This window comes from Sphaerodactylus townsendi, unplaced genomic scaffold (assembly GCF_021028975.2).
Source record: "Sphaerodactylus townsendi isolate TG3544 unplaced genomic scaffold, MPM_Stown_v2.3 scaffold_18, whole genome shotgun sequence".
Taxonomy (NCBI): domain Eukaryota; kingdom Metazoa; phylum Chordata; class Lepidosauria; order Squamata; family Sphaerodactylidae; genus Sphaerodactylus; species Sphaerodactylus townsendi.
In genome coordinates this window covers 4,488,631-4,510,367 of record NW_025950341.1, presented here as the reverse complement: position 1 = coordinate 4,510,367, position 21,737 = coordinate 4,488,631, and the positions used below count along the sequence as shown (strand labels likewise).

The 21,737-nt window shown below is 47.5% G+C and overlaps 1 protein-coding gene across 1 annotated transcript in view; it reads right to left on the bottom strand.

Moving 5' to 3' along the window:
* SEC16B (SEC16 homolog B, endoplasmic reticulum export factor) overlaps nucleotides 1-21,737 on the bottom strand; it is a 70,457-nt gene that overhangs the window by 33,844 nt on the left and 14,876 nt on the right. Inside the window, exons 7-14 of the mRNA XM_048482520.1 lie at nucleotides 19,070-19,209; nucleotides 18,185-18,246; nucleotides 16,493-16,628; nucleotides 15,864-16,094; nucleotides 13,331-13,428; nucleotides 13,158-13,239; nucleotides 10,296-10,413; nucleotides 8,132-8,246 (exon numbers count right to left, since the gene is read on the bottom strand). Coding sequence (XP_048338477.1) covers nucleotides 8,132-8,246; nucleotides 10,296-10,413; nucleotides 13,158-13,239; nucleotides 13,331-13,428; nucleotides 15,864-16,094; nucleotides 16,493-16,628; nucleotides 18,185-18,246; nucleotides 19,070-19,209 — 982 coding nt within the window. The remainder of the gene's footprint in view (nucleotides 1-8,131; nucleotides 8,247-10,295; nucleotides 10,414-13,157; nucleotides 13,240-13,330; nucleotides 13,429-15,863; nucleotides 16,095-16,492; nucleotides 16,629-18,184; nucleotides 18,247-19,069; nucleotides 19,210-21,737) is intronic.

Sequence of the window (21,737 nt, the reverse complement as noted above, 5' to 3'; positions counted from 1 at the left end):
CAGCCCCCTCACCTCTAGGGGGTGCCACAATGGTATGGGGGCCAAAGGCTGGCATAACAAGACACTGCCCCCCCAAAAATGGGTGCCTCTCAGAATGTTTTGGGATTCATCTTATGTGTCAAGTCTGAGCAGGAAGATGAATAGATTCTGAACTTTTCCTCTGGCCCTGAGGTGGGCCTGGCTGGACAATGGGACCACTTAATCTCCAATGTATCACCCTAAGGTGATTTAATCAGCACTCCAAGCAGACCGTTACTTATCTTGTCTGCACCATCCCAGCAACCAATCAGTATTCAAGAATATAGCCCAGGCATTCTCTTGGTCTTGAAGGACTCATCCAGCCCCTCCTATCTTTTTGCTGGAACTCCAGAAAAGCAATCAATTCTTTGTCTCGGGCTTTCCTACCAGTTTACCAATACTGCCTCAAGATCTGCCTTGGGGTATAAATATTGGTCCCTAGGCCATTCACAGAGTGAATATTTGGGGTCCTTACATGCACTCCTACTTGCGTGTGGGCTCTTTCCTTTGCTCCTGGAAACGCTGCTCATCTTCCTTTTCCTTTTCAGTGCTGCTTTCCCTGGATGCCTCTTCAAGGCTGGTAACTATCACCCATCCCTAAACCCTATTCAACTTCCTCCTTTTTCCCTTAGTCAGCTCTTGCATGCTTTGTGTGGGTGGGTGTTATTGTTTTACTATTTTTATTCTTTCATAAAACCATATGTTAATGATACAGCTGCCTGCTCATTGGAGAGTTTTCAACCAGGACTATCCTGGCATACAGAGGTTATCGATTCCAGTTACTCCTTTCACTCTCTGTCTCAAGCTAATTCCCCCAACTAAAAGAAAACTGCCTATTTAGGGTAACTGAGCCCCACAGAGGGTCAAATACACCCCCATGACCATTTCTACACAGGAAAATTATGTAGGCCAGGAGGGAGGGGGGGAGAGATGAAAGCTTTTCCTTCCCCTGTGCTATGCTCCAGAGCCGAATTGGGCTCCAAAGTTCTTGGGAATATTAGTTCCGCAATATCATATCTATGTGTAAAATGGGTCAGGGAACCTCAATACAATTTATGGCAGTGTATCCTCTGGTGCCTGTAAAATGAGGGAAATCTTTAAGGGAAATCGCTGGTGACCCAAAAGTTTTGAGATTCCACATGAGTTACTTTAAACACTTAGGTGTCAGATGTGCTTTGCTTGAAGATGCAAGAAGCGCCTGGGCCCAGCAATACTAATAAGGAGCAAACCGCGTAAAGGTGAAATGAATCGTTAAAATCTTTTCCTTATTATCCAGCCGGAGCCCCATTAGCATAAGTGGAATTGTTGGCTCTTCAAATTGGATTCTTAACCTTAACAGTGCCTCATAAGGCGAATGACTAAATCACTCACTACCAGCGTGTCTCACCTATGGGAAGACGACTTATGGGGCTCCAGTACGCACTGTGCAACCCTAAGTAGAGTTACTCCCTTCCAAATCTACTGAACTCAATGGGCTTAGATGGGTGTGAGTCTGTTTAGAACTGCACCGTAACACAAATCTATCCTCTTATGGGACCACTTACCACATTCCAGCAGAGAACACAATATAAAATCCTCTTACTTAGAAAAGAAAAAAAAACTGACTCCAATTCTCTGAACAATTTGCTAAATTTGATGAGGAATGTTCTTTAGATCAGCAAATGCTTAATATCGGCATGCGCATCAGGTATCCAGAGACTGTGCAGCAGTGAACATTTGGAGCATACGAGGGCTGGCTTGCAGGATCTATCAGAATTTGACAGGACGGGACATAAAGCAGTCAAACTGTGACACTCTCAGACATCCAGCAATAAATCTGACGGAATCCAACAAAGGAGGAGCAATAGCATTCAGAATTGTGCAGAACAACAGCTGAATACTGCAGCCTTGTGCATACTTACCTGAGAGTAAGACCCAATGAATTCATCAAGACTCTTGAAGGCTTGGGCTGTTAACAAAGTAAAATGGTCTTTGAACCTTCCTTCACTGAGCCAATCAAACTATGCATATCCTGAATTTTGATGGCAAATGTCCATTTCAAAATCCAGGTGCTACATTTTGAATTCCAATGTTAATATTTAAATTGAGTATTTGGAATTTTGACACTTCAGCACTCAGGGCCAGCCGAACCACTAGGGATACCTAGGCAATCTCATATGGTGCCAAAGGTGAAAGGTCACCAACCAGCCCTATCTCCACCTTGCTCAACACCTCCCCTCCCCCTCCTCCCTTGCATGCCACCCCTCACTCCCCTCTCTCTCCCTCCACTAGGATGGGTAGGCCATGTCCAGATGCCAGGCCCCCCGCCTTCCCCTCCCTTGCATGCCACCCATTACTCCCTCCCCTCACTCCCCTTCCCTTGCATGCCACCCCTTCCCTCCCTTTGCCCAACATACCCATGGCATTAGGATCAGCTGAAACAATCATCAGCCCTAGAAGGCACATGTGGGTCTCTTTCCTCCCCCACAGCACAGATGGAGAACAGGTAGCATTTTCACACATACACACACACAGTTGTATGGAGGGATAAGGAGGGTGGGCAGACTCTTCCTGCCTCTCCATGGCATGAGGAGGTCAGGCGCAATTGTCTCACCACTCTATGGTGAGGGTGCAGAGGGTGAACAGTATCTTCCAGCCTTCCCACAGTATGGGGGAGGTGGGCAAGAAGTGTGGTCAGCAGCTTCCCTGCCCTAGTCTACAATGCCCTAAATCCTTGGGGTGGCCCTGCTAGCGCCTGTTCTAATCTAGCAAGAATCAAGTTTGTCCAGAATATAAAATATTAGTGGTGGACCCAAGAGACTCACATTCAAAGCCAGCTCTAGCAAGATTCACTGTCAGCCTGCTGAAAAGTTAGTATCTCAGCCTCAAGAATTACAAATTCACTGCTTCCACTGAAATTCTCAGGCACAGGAGGCCCAAAATTTTCAATGGGACCATTGCAAAGAAGACTTAAGACTCCTCCCTGCCCTATTTCCCAAATCTGAAATGGCCCTGCCAATCCATGACTTGCTGCTGTTAAGAAAACTGACATGAAGTCCAGTAGTCCCGCCTCAACTTCTCAACTAGGGTAATCAATTCTGAGTTGGGAAATCCCTGGAGATTTTGGTGGGAGGAGCCTGGAAAAAATGAAGTTTAGAGAAAAGAGGGAGCTCAGAAGGAATGTGACACCACAGAGATTATCCTCCCAATCTGTCATTTCCTCCAGGGGAATTGATCTCTGCAGTCTAAGGATCAGTTATAATCCCAGATCTTCAGCACATACCTGGAAGTGGCAAACTTAGTTACCCCAGGGCTGGAAACACTGCTACTACAGTGAATAGTGATGGCGTAAGTGTGATAGAGAAAGCTTGTGTAGACCTAAGCCAGTGACTGTGTGCCACCAAGGGGGGCTGGAGCATCCCTGGAGAAACCAACAGCCCCATCCAGAGCACAAGGCAGCAAAACACAGCACCACTATCACGTTGCCCCAACACCTCCAGAGTGTTTTCGACAGCTGCAAGAAGACGGGAAAAACAACAAACCTCCTCGGCTGGTTGAAGGCCTTCTATGATGTCGAATGGACTTACAACACTGTGCCTACAGCCCAAAAGCCTAGGTGGGAGCCAGGAACACCCTGTCCTGTCCTGATGTAAATGGAGGTGGAACACCAGACATCCTTCCGGGTCAGGCACCACAGAGGTCTGCAGCACCCACCTGCATCTCAGGTTGCCCTCTCCACCAGCAGATTTGCCAAATGCACTGGCGAGGTGGGCAAACTCGGGTCAGCTTCAAAGAGACATTTGCGCCCCGCCCCGCCCTTTGGATGGGGCTGCAAGTGACCACTTTGGACACATCCACCCTTCATCTCTGCCCCTCAAATAATAGAGGTTCCTATTATTTGACATCCCTTTGGCAGGATGCACTGTGATTCCATCATAGCAAAGACTAACAATGGGTTCCATTCCAGACCCTGGTCAAATGGGCAAGGGGAAAGATTTTTTTGGGGGGCCATCAAATCATATCTGACTTATGGTGACCTCTGGTGGGTTTTCAAGATCAGGGATGTTCAGAGGTGGTTTGCCATTTCCTGCCTCCACATCATGCCCCGGTATTCCTTGGAGGTCTCCCATGCAAATACTTGCCAGGGTCGACCTTGCTTAGCTTCTGAGTCCCGGGTCTGAGCAAGGGGCTCAGTAAAGCTAGATTAAGTATTTCGCCACAAGTCTTTAGGGAACAATGTTTTATATTACTGCTGTCTGGCCATGGCCATAAAACCAAAAAAAATATGGGCCAAGGGGGATAGTGAGTAAAAAATACATTAAAAGCTTTTAGTGGATTGAAAAGTCCCCCAGAGTTTGGTTAAACTGAAGAATACTGGACCGGTTCCCCGCTCCCCTAAAAAAAACATTAGCGTGTTCCTAGGAATGACTAAAGGGTTTTATTTCTATTGTTGCTGTTTTGTTTTGTTTTCCGTCAAGTCACAGCCGATTTATAGCAACTCCAATGGGTTTCCAGAGCAAAAGACATTCAAAGGTGAGCTGTCTTTGCCTGCCTCTGAGCCCTGGACTTTCTTGGTGGTCCAAATACTAACCAGGGCTGACCCTGCTTAGCTTCTTAGATGTGAAGAAAGTAGGTTAGCCTGGGCTATCCAGGCCAGTTTGACAGTTCTATAGAGCATTAAAAGCCTCCCTTTCAGAGCATCTGTATAGCTTAGTGTGAGCAATGCCTTTAAACCGGACAGAAAACGGACTTAAACTTCTGTGCACGTGTAGTATCTCATTTAATATTACAAGCCAATTTGGAACTTTTCAAGACAATTACATTCAGTTCCTAATATACGTGACCTAGGTGAATTTGTCCTCTGAGCAAAGTAATTACAAATTTTGTCAGCATCACTGAAGGAAATTAAACCTAGCATTGCCCGTGGAAAAAAATCTCACCCCTCAGAAGTGGTAAAACTCATAAAAACACATTATCGTTTCAAGTATGAAGAGAAAACTAAGTCTCCTATTTTAATCTGAAAATGAGCACCTCAGATATCAAAGGTTTAAGGGAACACTGCATCAGGTCTAGCTACCAGGAGAGAAAGGGAACTGTTTCCAGTGTGACGGATTTGCTCTCTGGAGCCCTAAACTCGCCATCAAGTTTCTTCTAAAGCTCTTTAATCAGAATATGCCAGATACTGGAGAGATGTGATATTTGTACCATGAACCAGCTGTGGGGAAGAGCAGGTCATATATGCCCAGGAGATCAGAGCGATCTCAGAGCAGCAGGTAAAGGTTGAATTACACAGGCACACAATCCCAAATGAAAATGGAAAGAAAAGTATCTGCAGTCTCTTAAAAACTATGTGGTGTCAGAGTGACCTCAAGTGTTTAGATCAAGGAATTACAGATTAGGAACTCCAAAGATGGTGTTTCTGCAATCTCAATAAAAATGTTATACCAGGACTTGGGGGAGTTGCCAGAGGATAGTGAACAGATTCACATGTAGGTGGTGGCAAATGTATAGATTCCTCCTGACGTATTAGAAAGCCTGTTTTCTCCTGTTGTTAATGAAGTCAGGCTATAGGCATTTCTCCTGATCTTCCTATTGTCATACAGATTGCCACCCAAGAAAATTGATCCTTCCTCACAGAAGACCCTCAATGGCAATCAGAGGCATTGAGGTGTGGGGGGGAATGGCACCGAGGGCAACACCTGCTCACCACCCCCCCCCCGGTACCCCACTTACCTGCTCCAGCAGCAACCCGGCCAGGCTGTTCCTTTGGCCAGCAGAGGCTCCGCTGGCTGAAGAAGCAGCCTGGCAGGGCCGGGCTGAGGAGAGGGTGCTAGAAGATTACCACCAGAGGCAGAGCGCTCACAGGGACATGTGGGGTCACATGTCCCCAGGCACATACCAGCAGGTCACATGGGGGGCGGAGAATCCCCCCATGTGATTTGCTGGCGTGCACCTGGGGACATGTGACCCCACATGTCCCTGTGAGCGCTCCACCTCTGGTGGTAATATTTCTTCTAACAGCTGCTTCAGGGCAGCAACAGAGAGTGTGAGGAGGGCTGCTAATTTTTCTGCAAGCCTTAGACCAGGGGTCGGGAACCCGCGGCTCGCGAGCCGCATGCGGCTCTTCCGCCGCTGTTCTGCGGCTCCATCAGCCGAGCCGCGGGCCCCCTCTTCACCCGCCCTGCAAGGAGCAGGGCGGGCGCATCATTCCCCCGGCGGCCGGCAAGGCCGAGCCGCGGGCCCCCTCTTCACCCGCCCTGCAAGGAGCAGGGCGGGCGCATCATTCCCCCGGCGGCCGGCAAGGCCGAGCCGCCGGGCACCTCTTCACCCGCCCTGCAAGGAGCAGGGCGGGCGCATCACTCGCCCGGCGGCCGGCAAGGCCGAGCTGCCGGGCCTATCTACGCCTGCCTTGCAGGTGGGGGGTGTGTGTGAGCGGGCGGAGGGGGGGCGCGAGCGAGCAAGTGGGCGGGGGAGCAGAGGGGGGGGCGTGCCAGCGAGTGGGGGGTGAGCGGGGGAGGGTGAGCCAAATGGCTCTTTGAGGGGAAAAGGTTCCCGACCCCTGCCTTAGACTGTAGTTTGGTCTGCAGAGCTTATCAGATGATAATCATTTTCTCTGTGCTTTGAAAAAACGTAACTGGTGTGATGTGGTAGTTAGAATGCGGTGGGGGAGATTTGGGTTTGAGTCCCCACTCTGCCATGGAAGCTCACTGGATGACCTTGGACCAGTTACTCTTTCTCATATAGCCTACATCTCACAGTGGTTGTTGTGAGGATGAAAAGAAAGGAGAGAGAACAATGTTGTCAGCTGCTCTGGGTCCCCAAGGGGGTGAAAAATGGGATATAAATATCTAAATAAATCAATAAGGTAGAACAGTACTCAGGGGGAGGTCTGTTTCGCTGACAGATCTAGCAGTGAACCCTGGTTCAAATTTCACTGGAGCTGTGAGCCCACTGGAATGGAATTCAAGAAGAGGATCAATTTCCAAGACCAACTGAGCATGACAGCACTGTCATAACAACACCAAGGTTCATGCATCTTCGAAGGCTTTCACAGCCGAAATCAACTGGTTGTTGTGGGTTTTCTGGGAAAGAAACGCATCTTACTGAGAAATGGTATCGTGGGCTCTTCAGCAGCCAGCCAGGCTTCCTCAGATGAGGAATACCGGCATGATGACCCAGCTTCATCAGAGTCTCAGCTGGCTGAATATCCAGAACCACAGTTGGTTGAGTCCTGTGAGCAGCCAGAAGTCGCACAAGTGGAAGACAGTGCTGGCCCAAGCCAAGAGTAAAAGGATAGGGCAGACAGACTCCCTGGCTCACCTGGTTCTGTGAGGCAGCTCAGACATCAGGGCCATCAGGAACTCCATGCCAAAAAACGCAGTGCCTGTTTGTAGGCCCAGAGACACCAAAGAGATGGTTGTGAGTCAGCTTAGGATTCAGACTGAGTAGAAATGCAGGCTTGTAAGAGGCAGCTGCGAACAGTAAGAGTTGCAGGAGCAACTTTGGGAAACAGCCTGATAGATTCTGCAGTGCCTGCTCTCAGGTTGAACGTTTGAATTTGTGGACCAGGAACAGACTGACTGACCTGCCCCTTGCTTACCTTGTATGGCTTGCACTGTATACAAGGCTTGCTTTTCCTCAGGACTTGAAGTAAGCTCTCTCTCTTGCTGCCTGCTTCTGCTAGCCAGTTGTAACTTGAAATTTCTGTGCACTCAGCAAAGCCATGACAAATGCCTCTAAAGATGCCAGCCATAGATGCTGGCAAAACGTTAGGAGCAAAAACTACCAGACCATGGCCACGCAGCCAGGAAAACCCACAACAGCCAGTTCATTGAGTTATTTGAAAATGAGCTACGCAAAAGCTGACAGACAATCTGGTGTAGTAGTTAAACCCCTAAAAGATGGGAAACCCCGTTCTGTCATGGGATCTTCCTGGGTGACCTTGGGCCAGTCACATGCTCAGAGTGTAACCTAGCTCGCAAGATTGTCGTTAGGATAAAATGGAGCAGCAGAGGACAATGTAAGCTGCTTTGAGTCCCCACTGGAGAGAAAGGACAGGTATAAATGAAGCAGATAAACAGATAATAAGTATTATGAATTAGGGTGGATCTTCCTTTTTCTTGACTTTACTCACCTCTGGTTACTGCCCAGCAATATCATGTGGGGTTGGGTTTTAACTCCAAAATGGCCGAAAGGAATGTTTCCCATCAAGTAGCAGAAATGAGCTGCCTCTGTTAATCCTTTCCCAGCTGAGAAAAGGGTCAACAAATTAAATTCAGAATAGATTATAAAATTCCTTCCTGACCCCACTATCAGGCAGTTCTTTCTAATGTTTAGCTGAAAACTCTTTGGATTTAATTTCAACCCATTGGTTCTGGTCAGACAGTCTGAAGCCCCTTCTGCACATGCCGAATGATGCATTTCCAATCCACTTTCACAACTGTTTGCAAGTGGATTTTGCTATTCCGCACAGTAAAATACAGCTGCAAAGTAGATTGAAAGTGCACTATTCTGCATGTGGGGATGGGGTCTGGGGCAACAGAAAACAACTCTGCTCTATCCAGCCTTGAAGGTGGCCATCACATCACCTTTCAATTGTCTTCTTTCTAGGTTAAACATATCAAGCTTTTTCAACCGTTACTCAACAAACTCCTCACCATTTTAGTTGTTCTCTGGACACTTTCCTGCTTATCAACAGTCTTCTTAAACTGTGGCACCCAAAACTGAACACAATATTTCAAGTGAAGTCTAACCAGAGCAGAGTAAATTGATACTACCATTCTGTGTGACCTAGACACTACATTTCTATTGATACAGCCCAAAATCGCATTTGCCTTTTTAGCTACCGCGTCACACTGCTGATTCAGTGTATGATCAACTAAGACCCCTATCCTTTCTTACTTGTGCTGCTACCAAGACAACTCTCCCCTGTCCTATAGTTATGCATTTGATCTTTCCTACCTAATTACAGAACTTTACATTTATCTCTGTTGAAATTCATTTTGTTAGTTTTAGCTCAGTTTTACAGCCTGTAAAGATCACCCTTAATTTTGATTGTCTTCTACTGTATTTGCTACCCCTTCCAATTTAGTATCATTTGCAGCCCTTGTGAGGGTTGATTAGGCTGAGAGATTGTGACAAGCAGAGATGGAGGGGGGAATGGTGCCTGGGGCAGTGACATAGGCATAGATATTTTATGGGGTGGGTTCGGGGGATCCACACCCCCACTTGCCCCTGGGGGCATGGCCATGCCTGCCCAAGCCCCGCCCCCAGCCTCAGTGCTTATAAAAGCAGCTCTCCAAGGCCAGGGACAGGAGACTCCCCTGCCCTCCCCACCACACCGGCTGGTCTCCCAGCCAGCAGTCCCTTCTGCTCTCCCCTCCAGGCAGAGGCGTAGCTAGGAAAAATGGAGCCCGGTGCAAAATCTGAGTTTTGCGTGTTCCCCCCCCCCCATGGGTGGCCACTGTGATGCTGGTATCCACCCCCAAACAGCATCACTTTCAATAGTGTTTAAACTAGAGAGCCCAGATTCTCCTTTTAAATCCACCTTAAAGGGAGAATCTGGGGTCCCCAGGTAAAACAACATTGAAAGTGATGCTGTTTTGGGGTGGATTCTCCCCCACCATGAAACAGCATCACTTTCAATGTTGAAACTGGGGACCTCAGTTTCTCTTTAAATCCATGCCGAAGTGGGTGGATTTAAAAGGAGAATCTGGGGAAATTTGTGGGGTGCCTGCTGTCAGGGGTGCAATTGTTAAGCAAGCAGCACCAAACTTTCAGGGTATCTTTAGGAGACACTCCTGATGATACCACCCAGGTTTGGTGAAGTTTGGTTCAGGGGGTCCAAAGTTATGGACTCTCAAAGGTGTAGCCATCTTCTATTAGCTCCCTTTGGAAACAATGAGGGATGGGGCACCCCCTTACCTGGCTGAGATGTCACCAAGCGCCCCTTGCTCCAACCCCACCAGGCTGCTTCTTTGGTCAGGCTGCTCCTTCAGCAGCTGGAAGGAGCAGCCTGGCAGGGCCAGGCCAAGGCAAGGGGAGTGGGGAGTGATTTGCTCCCCAGCTAGCATGCGCCTGGGGACATGTGACCCCTACATATCCCCATGAGTGCTCCGCCTCTGATGACAGGTCTAAGGTCACCTGGAGGGCTTTCATGGCTGAGTCAGGGATTCCAACCTGGCCATCCCAGGTCCCAGTCTAACCATTATACCACACCAGCACTTCAAGTGCACTTCAAACATGTGGGTCTCCTTCTTTCTACAATGCATGTGCTCATGTTTCATGACTCTCCTCACCTAATGTGTCTCCCATGGTGACAACGGCTCTGTGGTTCAGTTCAGCATCTCCCACTTGATTGGACAGGATAACACCCAGGTGTGGTCTCCAGTCTCCCCACTTGTCATCCCCACAGCACTGTTGGGAAGAGAAAGAAAGAGAGAGGAGGAAATGCAGGAAACAAAAAACATCCATTGCTCACTACTAAAAAAAAATAGTACCCTGCCCTCAACAAATAGTACCCTGCCCTCAACAATGAAAATTGAACACTTGAATAAGAATAGTAGAATCAATCATAGATGGAAACAGCAGAAAACTAGAATGTTAAATTCAATGTTATGGTTTCACAAGAAACTGAACTCATCACAAAAAAACCTATAGTAGGGTTGCCAACCTCGAGGTGGTAACTGGAGGTCTCCTGCTATTACAACTGATCTCTAGGCAACAGAGGCTAGGACTAGGTCAGCTGTAGAAAATTATTGCTTTGAAAGGTGGACTCTATGGCAATATACCTCATTGAAGTCCCTCCCCTCCCCAAACCCTGCCCCCCTAAGGCTCCACCCCCCACCCCAATCTCCTGGTATCTCCCAATCCAGAGCTGGCAACGTTAGCTTGTAGCTCCTCAAGGTTATTTATTTATGGGTCGTGAAAGACAGTACTCTGTAGGATTTTTAAGTTTTCCTGCTGGCCGTTTTGTCATTTTTAGAGTTGTGCTGATAATACTGTGGTTTTCTGCCTTAAGTCCCTGTTACCTGGGAGTCAGGCAGGCTTATAAATGATTTAGATCAATCAATAGTATGTATCCTGACTGGAGGACCTGGCCACGTAATCCGTGGCAAACTGGCAACCTCAAGGTTGAAACTAAGGCTAAGGAAACAGCCCTCTTCCGGCACAGAATGGGATGGGAATGTGTAATGTCAGCCCATGTGATAGGCAGGGAATATGAAGCCTTTGGACTGGCCAAACCTGATGGCACTTCCTACACTTCTGACCCTTGGTTGGTCAAAAAACAGACAGGCTGAATCCAATCCAACTGTTCTTTTAACCATGGCACTTGCCTCTGACACAAGGAGCCTTCCCATGAATGATCCTTGCATCACCATGAGCTGAAATGGGTCTGCAGGATCCAACCTGGTATTTCCTGTTTTCTGTACACTGATTGCTGCGGAAGCTCCTGCCCACAGTGCAGATTAAAACAGTGAACACCAGACAAACAGATCCCAACATGGGAAGCAGTGGTTATTATTGTTCCCTTTTGATTTTATTCTTGACTAGTTGAGGGATTTCACATGACTACATTATAACGTTATTGTAAAATTATTACTATTGAAGGCTTCAAGACTTTTACCTAGGAAATAATGTACACACCCATCTACCCCAAAAAGTTTTCAACACGGTTGCTCGCTGCTTGAGCCTAGCACCCCCCACCCCTTTAATTATATCTGGCTCTGTCCTTTTCTTATCTTCCTCCTCTTCACCTTCCTTGTGCAACATGAGGCATCGTGTTAAAAGTATACCAACCCAAACTGCTAGACACTCAGTCCAACGCCAGAGCATGGAATTCTGAAAATGAACAATTATGGGATACCACTCAGGTATCACTATCAACATCTCCAGCTGAAATAAGCTTGCCAGTGCCTCCCAGAGACTAAAAGGAACTGTTCTTGTGTTGAAGTGAACCATCTGCATTTTGTCATGCCTGGCACAAATGATACAAAAAGGAAATGGCAGCACATCGCAAGGCAACCTTATGGATAAGACAGAAGCCAGATGGATTTTGAAGAGCAGCCACAGGGCCAAAGCTAAGAAGCACGCCAGCTACCAATTTCCCTAGAAAGAACACACTGAAGGGAGTCTGCCTTCAATAGAAGGTGACACTTGAGTTGGTCCTTTCAATGGAGGATAGGCTTTTTTAAGGAGCAGGGTTTATTGAGGGTGTGTTTTGCATGTTTTAAATTGGGATTTGTAAATTGCCCCAGGGAAAGGTGGGGGTGTAACTATTTTAACAAATAAATTCTATACAGTGCAGAGCTCTCAAACCAGGGAGTCTAGCAGCAGAATGTACCCCACCTGACATAAACAATAGCCCATTTCTATTTTTTTGAGAGCCAGCATGGTGTAGAGGTTAAGAGCAAATGGATTTATCTGGAGAACCGGTATTGACTCTTATCTGGTGAACCAGGTTTGTTTCCCCACTCCTACATTCCTTTGGGTAACCTTGGGGTAATCACAGTTCATTCAGAACTTTCTCAGCCCCACCTACCTCACAAGGTGTCTACTGTGGGGTGAGGAAGGTAATGGAGTTTGTAAGCCATCTTGAGCCTCTTTACAGGAGAGAAAAGGGGTTATAAATCCAAAATCATCATATTTTCTATCAAAGCTCCCACTCTGTGAACCAAGCTCCCTGAGAGGTAAGGGGAGTGTCACCTATAGACATTTTTAGCAAGCTCTGCCAGGCCTATTTGCTGTTTTAAACTTGAATTTGTAAGCTGCCTTGAATCACAAGGACAAGCAGGCTATAAATATTTTCATAAATAAAACACTAGCCCATAATTTTTTGCACCCATTCAGTAGCCTTCTAGAGGAGGGAGATGCTGGCCTTATCTCTCTGCCATGCCAAGCTACCGCTGCTGTTGATGCCCAGAGAGAGAGATTGCAGCTGCCAGCTGAGCAGAAGCTATGTTGCAAAAGGGGCCAAGAGTGGTACTTCTCCATTCTGCAAGGCTGCAACACCTGCCCTTCTTCCTTAGCCCAAGCTGCTCTTCCAGCACCAGTCCCCGTTTGCCTTCATGCCACCCACCCTGGCAAGTACAACCTGCCGGTCCCATGTTCAGATGAGCTCCCACAACCCCGAAGCTGCAGGAGAGGTCTGGATGAAGTACCAGTGATGCCTGAGGGATCCTTCCAGACATGAGCTGGAAAAGCGTCTGCAGAGGGTCGTTGGGGGCCAGAGTGCTGGTGAACCTGCAAAGAGGGGAAAGGGCAGTGAAATGCTGAAAGGCAAAGGACTGGGAGAATAAACGAGCAATCTTCTCTGGCATTGGGATCTACCTACCCATTCAAGACCCAGCTGTAGGTCCTCAAGTCCATTTTGCTGGATAGAAAGAGAGCGTGGCCCCACAGCTGGCTCCTCATGGCCCAATCCAGAGCTTCCTGCAAGCAAGAAATTATTCAGTTCCCTCTCTTGTAACATTCTGTCAAATGCTAGCATGACTGGAACACTGAACACTGGGCAAGGCCATGCAGTTATGGACAGGGTTGCTTCACAGTGGCTGCCATTTAATTATATATGTATAATTATATATGCAATTAAATTATATACTGTATATACTTGCGTATAAGCCGAGTTTTTCAGCCCTGTTTAAAGGCTGAGAAAAGTCCCCTCGGCTTATATGCGAGTCACCATTTTCTAGCAATCACAAGGAGGCTGGGAGAGGGCTGGGACAACCTCCCTGCCTCCGGAAGCCGCTTGTTGCTGCCCTCCTGGAGGGTGAAGGGGGAACCCCGAGGCACCCTGTCTGGCTGGGTTTCGTCAATCCCCGGGAGGCAGAGGGAGCTCCTTATTTGGGCAGTGACATCAGGGGGAGTCACTGCCCAAATAAGGAGCTCCCTCTGCCTGCCTGCTGGCTGGGCTTTGTCAAACCCAGCCGGCAGGCAGAGGGAGCTCCTTATTTGGGTAGTGACTCCCCCTGATGTCACTGCCCAAATAAGGAGCTCCCTCTGCCTCCCGGCTTCCCACCCTCGGCTTATACCCGAGTCAATAAGTTTTCCCAGGTTTGGGCAGTAAAATTAGGTGCCTTGGCTTATACACGGGTCGGCTTATACACGAGTATATATGGTATGCAAAATATTGTTTGGGCATTATTGGGGGCTAGAGTCGAACTAATTCTCTGTGCCCCTGCCACTCTTCAAATGATTTCAAGTGAAACTGCCTTCTGCAAAGTTGGACTCTCAGACCTATTACCCACCTCTGACTAGAAGTGACTTTTCAAAGCAGATCTTTCCTATCCCTGCTACCTGAAAGCATCTAGAACATCTAGAAAAATAGTGAATGGGAGTTATATGGCAGGGATTTAGAAAATTATGCATGGTGTAGAAAGGAAAATGAATAGAGGGATTTTTTTCCTTGGAGTATGGGAACTTGAGGTCACCCTGTGAAACCAATTTGCAACAAGCTGAAGACACACAAAAGGAAGTACTGCTAATACTACTACTAATTATTTTATTTGATACCACAGTTCTTTAGATGGTTGTTGGCCTTTCATTACAATTCGAGTCTCACCCGGAGGCCTCGGAAGTTGTAATTTATCAGTGTGGCATTTGTGTGGATCCCAGGAAGGCTGCCTTCTGAATTTGACAGATGTTAATTTTGTCAATTTTATTATTATTTGTATTATTATTAATAATGATTTGTTTTGCATATTGCCCCTCCCCAGATGGGCTCAGGGTGGTTTCCAACACTTCAGCAATTGAAGTTTAGTAATATACAAACCCGCATTAAAACTCCCAATTTAAATCTCATTAGTCATTAAAATCACACTATAGTCAGTGTATTTCCATGAACGGCATTGAGTTGCTTAATACCTCACCAAGGGATGTAAGCTGGATCTGGCAAAAATGTGCCTCGCGCAATGGGAATATGACTTGTGGAACTCACTGCCACAAAATGTTGTGATTGCCACTGGCTTAGGTAGATTTAAAAGGGTCGATTGTTTGCTGTTAAAAATCACATCCAAATGGGGTCTCTGAATTCAGAGGCAAAATGCTTCTCATTGTCAGACAGAGGCGTACCTGGAGTAAATGGCGCCCGGAGACAAATTGTCTCCAGGATGCCCCCCAGGCTCTGCCCCCCGCCCTGCCCTGCCCCCAGGCTCTGCCCCCCACTGCCCTCGACCCCACCCATGGACACAGGCAAGGTCTAGGGTGCCCACCTCCCCCCCAGACTCCCCTTGCCCACCTCCCACCCAGACTCCCCCTCGGATGGGGTCAAGGCACACGAAAATGACAAGACAGCAGGACTTCCTGGTCACGTGTGGGCTGGTTTTGCGCCCCCCACGTGACCAGAAGAGTGGCGCCCGGGGACAAGGGGTATCCCTTGTCCCTAGGCAGATACAGCACTGTTGTCAGATGCTGGGGAACAGGAAGCAGGGAAGTGACCACCGATGGAAACATGTTGCTATTCTCATCCTGATTATGGGCTTATGTTGATTTCGTTTAACTTTTAATTTTGGGGAATTGCCGCTGGCATCTTCTGTATGCCAATTATGGGCCCCTCCACCAAGCTAGGTCTCCCTTCCATCATCAAAGCCTTTTGTCAGTATAATAATATCACTTAGAGTTTGCATAGCACTGTTCATTGTTCACAGTGCTTTTCAGCAGTCCTCACAACACCTCTACAAGGTAGTTCTCCCCTGAACAGAACTGCATCCGAGATGACAGGGAGCAATGTGGATTTCTCCCTGTGGAAATTAGTTTGTGGCACTTCCACATGTTCAAGTCATACCTGATGGCGCTAGAGAGATGAATATACATGAATCAAGCCTCTGTGTATAAAACCCATCAGACATTGCCATGTGCCCTGAGCTTACTTTTTTCCTCCCGTAGTAGAGGAGTCTGGTGAACTTCTCCACATTTTGCTTTGGTGTGCCAGCACTTGGTACTATCTCCCCTGTGAGAAGGTCTGGGGTCCCACAGACTTGCACCGGCCACTCTTCTTCCGTCAAGTTAATCAGATTGGCTACTGGCTCTTGCCTTTTATATTTCTCCCGGTACCTGCAATCTTGCATCAGCAGTTCGGCTATGTCTGACCCCACCATGGACTGCAAAGAAGAGCAAAGAGGCAACATAAGGGTTGGGGAGGGACTGCATACATCCACTGCTTTGCAAATTCACTTTGTCAAATAACATAAAATTTGGTTTCTAAAAATTGAATCCCTGTCCCCAAAACTATATTTCAGGTTCAATCATAACTATTGGTGCTACAGTTTAAAAGTTCTGGCTGTGAAATTTAAGTAAATGTCCTGGGACGGTTTAGGACTTTCCTCTCTCCATTCAGTCCTTCACCACCTTCTCAACTGAGTGAGGAATGAAGCTCTACCTGGGTGCCTTCACCACCTGAAGACCTACATGGCAAGATGATCCAGCCTCTCTCTCTCTCTCTCTTTCTCTCTCTCTCTCTCACACACACACACTCTTAGACCACTCAGGAGATACAAACCCCATTCTGGCGGCAAAGAAGTAGAAGGAGCTTCCAAAGCAAGGTGGCATCTCGGCCCCGGTTAGATGCCTGGTCACAGCCTGCGGTTGCTTTGCGCTGACAAAATGTCATCACATCCACCTTGTGCAAGTCCTCCCTGAAATAACAGTAAAGCTGTCTACAACTCAGCTGTGTTCTCCAGTCCCCAAAGAAACAAGAATTCCCAGGGGCAGCAGCTCTATCCGGGGTTCCTTTGGATAAAAGAGCAGCAGGGACTTAAAGGGTATTTTTGTAGCTTCTGCAAAAAATGAGTGGAAACAACTGTACAGTCTGCATCAAGGAGAGCTCAGAGAGATTCATAGCTGCAAATGGAGGGGCACTCTTGCAGACTGTACAAGTGGTCTGTCAGGGAATTGGCACAGGCTGCGCATTTGTCCCCATCCATGTTTTGCAAATCCCACACTAATTCCCTGGCTAATTAGCAATGCAGAAATAAATCTGTGAGCAGCAACCACCTGGAGGTTGTTGACCGTACAGGAGAAACCTGCTGGATTATTCTCCATATTAACACTGGTGGTCCGCTCATCCCGTTTTCTAATCACAATGGCTTCCAAAATTTACTACCTGAGGTGGACACATCACCATGCTTTATACCAGGGATGCATGTGTGGGTGAACTCCATCAAGTTGTAGGTGATTTATGGTGACCCCATAGGGTTTTCAAGACATGAAATATTCAGTTTTCTATTGCCTGTGTCTGTGTGGGCAAAGAGAGTTCTGAGAGAACTCTGACTAGTCCGAGTGCGGGGAACCCGGCGACAAGCGAGCAGCATCGCATTTTCTTCGCGCTGTTCTCGCGGCTCCATCAGCGAGCGGCGGGCCCCTCTTCACCGTCCGCAAGGAGGCAGAGCGAGCATCATTCCCCGGCGGCAGGCGGGCGTGAGCCCCTCTTCACCAGCCCTGCAAGGGCAGAGGCCGGTATCCCCGGCGGCCGGCCGAGTCAGCGAGGCACCTCTTCACCCGCCCTGCAAAGGAGCAGTGAGTAGCATCATCCCGGCGGTAGGCAAGAATCGAGCGGGCACCTCTTCACCGCACCAAGGAAGCAGTGAGCGCATCTTCGCCCGGCGGCGGCAAGGTAAACTGCGAACCTATCTCGCCACCTTGCAGGTGGGGTAATGGCCGAGGCCGGTGGCGGTAAAGTGGTGAGGCCGGGCGTGCCAGCGAGTGGGGAGTGAAGCCGTGGCTCTTTGAGGAAAAAAAGGTTCCCGACCCCTGGACTAGTCCAAATACACCCAGAAGACTTTGTATGGAGGAGTGGGGAACTGAACCCAGTTCTCCAGAACAGAGTCTGCCCCTCTTAACCATTATACCATGCTAGGATACCCATTTATTAATTTATTAATTAAAATATGTCTCATCCACCTTTCCTCTTGGTTCAAGGTAGCTACATTATGCTGAGAGAGGAATAATAATACTCCACCTTTCCCCTTGATTCAAGGTAGCTGCATTGTGCTGGGAGAAGAATAATAAAACCCAGCTGTGGAATATGTAAAATGATCCATCCGATGGTTCATAGAAGGTGCTAGGTACGACCTTTCTGAGCCTCATACCTAGGAGAACAACTAGGTATGGAGACAACCTCGGATAAGGTACCAGCAATCTATTATTACTGCACAAGTCCTATGAAAATTATGGTCCTCCAGAGATACCATACCTGATCAGAGGTCCTGGGAAGACTTGCATCGCCTTCTGCTCAGCAGTATCATATAAAATAACCTAGACAACAAGGGCAAATTCAGAAACATGGGAGCTTGTGTAAAGCTAAACTGATGATGGGAAGTCGAATGTCATGTGCTTGTTCTACTCATATGGAACTGCTGGATCTCTGAGCAGGTCCCTTCTGCTATATCTGAATATATTCTTCCCTACAGATCCCAAGCTGATGTTTTCTGAGCTTCTCTGAAATACCTCCAGCTCCAATGATATGTAAGGAAGCCCAGGCTGGCTCTTTGTTCTGGGGACCAGGCACTTCGGGGGGGCGGGGAAAGCAAATGGGTTCCAGAAATACTTTGATGAATATCATAGCACCCATGGGTGCCAGGTTGGGACTCATTGTCCCAAGGCAACAAAGAACTATCAAGCTATGGCCCTGGCCCCTGCCTGGTGGAATGCTCTTCCTCCATCTGTTAGGGCCCTGCGGAACCTTGGGGAGTTCCGCAGGGCCTGTAAAACCGAGCTGTTCCACTGGGCCTTTGGTGAGGCTGGCCGCTGAATCTGCCCCTCTTTGCTGTTTCTGTCGCTCCATATGTCATCTACTGATTGAATATCGGCCAGTCCCCTCCCAGGGGTTAACGCCGGACATCATCTACTTATCTTAATTATAGAAGATTACTGCTGCTAATGTTTTAATGTTTTAATTTATTTATTGTCTTAACTGAAATCATATGATGTGTTGTGTTTGACTGTCTTGTAAACCGCCCTGAGCCCTTTGGGGGTAGGCCGGTCTATTAAATTGAATAAATAATAATAATAATAAAATAATACTCTGAACAGATAAATAACACTCCATTTTGCTTCTCAGCAGCAAACTGATGCTTACCTCCAGGCTGTGTATTTCAACAAGGGCAGGTTGCCCTTCTGTTGGATAATTAGGACATCCTCGGACCAGATGCCCTCCAGCTCCAAAGCAGACAGGTACATGGGATAAGGGAAACTTCTGGGGTGCTGGTATATATTCACCTAAAGGATAATACCACATGAAGATTCCTTTAATGACTAGTCTAGTGAAGATTCCTTTAATGACCAGAGGTTGACCTCAAGTGGCTGTTCTGTTGAAACCAAACACAGCCCCACAAGCTACTTTTTCAGCCAAGCATGGTATAGAGGTAAAGAGCAGGTGGATTCTAATTTGGAGATATTGGTTTAATTCCCCGCTCCTCCACCTGAATGGTGGAGTCTTATCCGGTGAAGAGGATTTGTTTCCCTGCTCCTCCCCATGAAGCCTGCTGGGTAAGCATGGACTAGTCACAGTTCTCTCAGAACTCTCTCAGCCCCACCAAACCCACAGTGTCTCTTGTGGGGAGAGGAGGGGAAAGCAGTTTGTGAGCCAATCTGAGACTCCCTACAGAGAGAAGGGGGGGTTATAAACCCAAACTGTTCTTCTTCTCTCCCAGAAGCCCCAAAGTCAGGAAGGAAAAACAGTAATTGCTGTCCTCAAGATTGCTGCAGTTGTAGCTACAACATCATTTTGCTCACCCCATCTTTCTGTGAAATCGGCATGTCCCAAGAACACCCAGAACAAGATTGAGAAGGGACATCTGAAAAACACTGGGGCTCTCATATCGCAGCAATAATCTTGAAGTTTCAGCTGTGGAAAAGGGATCCCCTGCAAGGCATAGCCATGGCAGAGTCCAGAGGTCAACAGAATACCACTGAGTCTGACATGCTGACCCAAAGAGCCTGACTAGTAGTAGCCATAAAAGATGGAGTGCTCATCCCATAGCAAAGTCCTTCACACCTTCAGCAGAGCTTGTGAGTTAATAGTGGTTAGGATTTGTATTTGTAATTCAATTTATACCCCGCCCTATCCCCGAAGGGCTCAGGGCAGCTAACAAAATAATAAAACAATGTACATTGTAACAAAATAAATACTAATAACATACATAAAAACTACATAATAAGAATGACATTTCCGATGGCAACTGAAACACCCCAAGCCTAACAATTAACTAATAACAATAACAGCAGCACTACATAATGCATATCAATACATCAGTACTAAATTCATACTATCAATACATTAACAATAAATCAGTATATGAGAAATACCTCCATGCATTAGCAATCCATCAGCATAACAAATATCAATACATAGACAATATCAATTAACAATATATCAATACATTTACAACCATAAGTTCACAATGTATCAATACATCAAGTCTATGCCAGTGAATAAACAGTAACTAAAACATTAACTATAGTACTAACTCTACGTTAGCTAAAACTGGTGCAAAAGAGACAATCTAGCAATACTACCTAATTACTCCAGAAGGAGCTGGCCACACTTATCCCACCTACCAGGGACGTAGGTATAGATTTTTTTATGGGGGGGGTTGGGGGGCCACACCCCCACCCACCCCTAGGGCATGGCCCCGCCTCCCCAAGCCTTGCCCCTGGCCTAGCACTGATGCTGGAATCCACCCCCAAACAGCATCACTTTCAATGGTGTTTAAACTAGAGAGCCCAAATTCTCCTTTTAAATCCACCTTAAAGGGAGAATCTGGGGTCTCTAGTTAAACAACATTGAAAGTGATGCTGTTTTGGGGTGGATTATCCCTCACCCTGAAACAGCATCACTTTCAATGTGGTGTAGTGGTTAAGAGCAGGTGCATTCTAATCTGGAGGAACCGGATTTGATTCCCTGCTCTGCCACTTGAGCTAAGGAGGCTTATCTGGGAAATTCAGATTAGCCTGTGCACTCCCACACATGCCAGCTGGGTGACCTTGGGTTAGTCACAGCTTTTTGGAGCTCTCTCAGCCCCACCTACCTTGCAGGGTGTTTGTTGTGAGGGGGGAAGGTCAAGGAGATTGTAAGCCCCTTTGAGTCTCCTACAGGAGAGAAAGGGGGATATAAATCCACACTCTTCTTCTTCTTCTAAACTGAGGACCTCAGATTCTCCCTTTAAATCCATGCCGAAGGGGGTGGATTTAAAAGGAGAATCTGGGGAAATTTGTGGTGGGGGTACCTGCTGTCAGGGGTGCAATTGTTAAGATAGAAGCACCAAACTTTCAGGGTATCTGTAGGAGTCTCTCCTAATGATACCACCCAGGTTTGGTGAAGTTTGTTTCAGGGGGTCCAAAGTTATGGACCCTCAAAGGTGTAGCCCCCATCTCCTATTAGCTCCCATTGGAAACAATGGGGGATGGGGGCACCCCCTTTGGGAATCCATAGCTTTGGACCCCCTGAGCCAAACTTCACAAAACCTGGGTGGTATCGATAAGAGACTCTCCTGATAATATATCCCAGGTTTGGTGAAGTTTGGTTCAGGGGGTCCAAAGTTATGGACTCTCAAAGATGTAGCCCCCATCTTCTATTAGCTCCCATTGGAAACAATGGAGGGATGGGGAGCACCCCTTGGGAGTCCATAACTTTGGACCCCCTGAACCAAACCTCACCAAACCTGGACAGTATCATCAGGAGAGTCCTCCAAACAATCCCTGAAAGTTTGGTGCTGCTAGCCCAAACAATACGCCCCCTGCAGGCC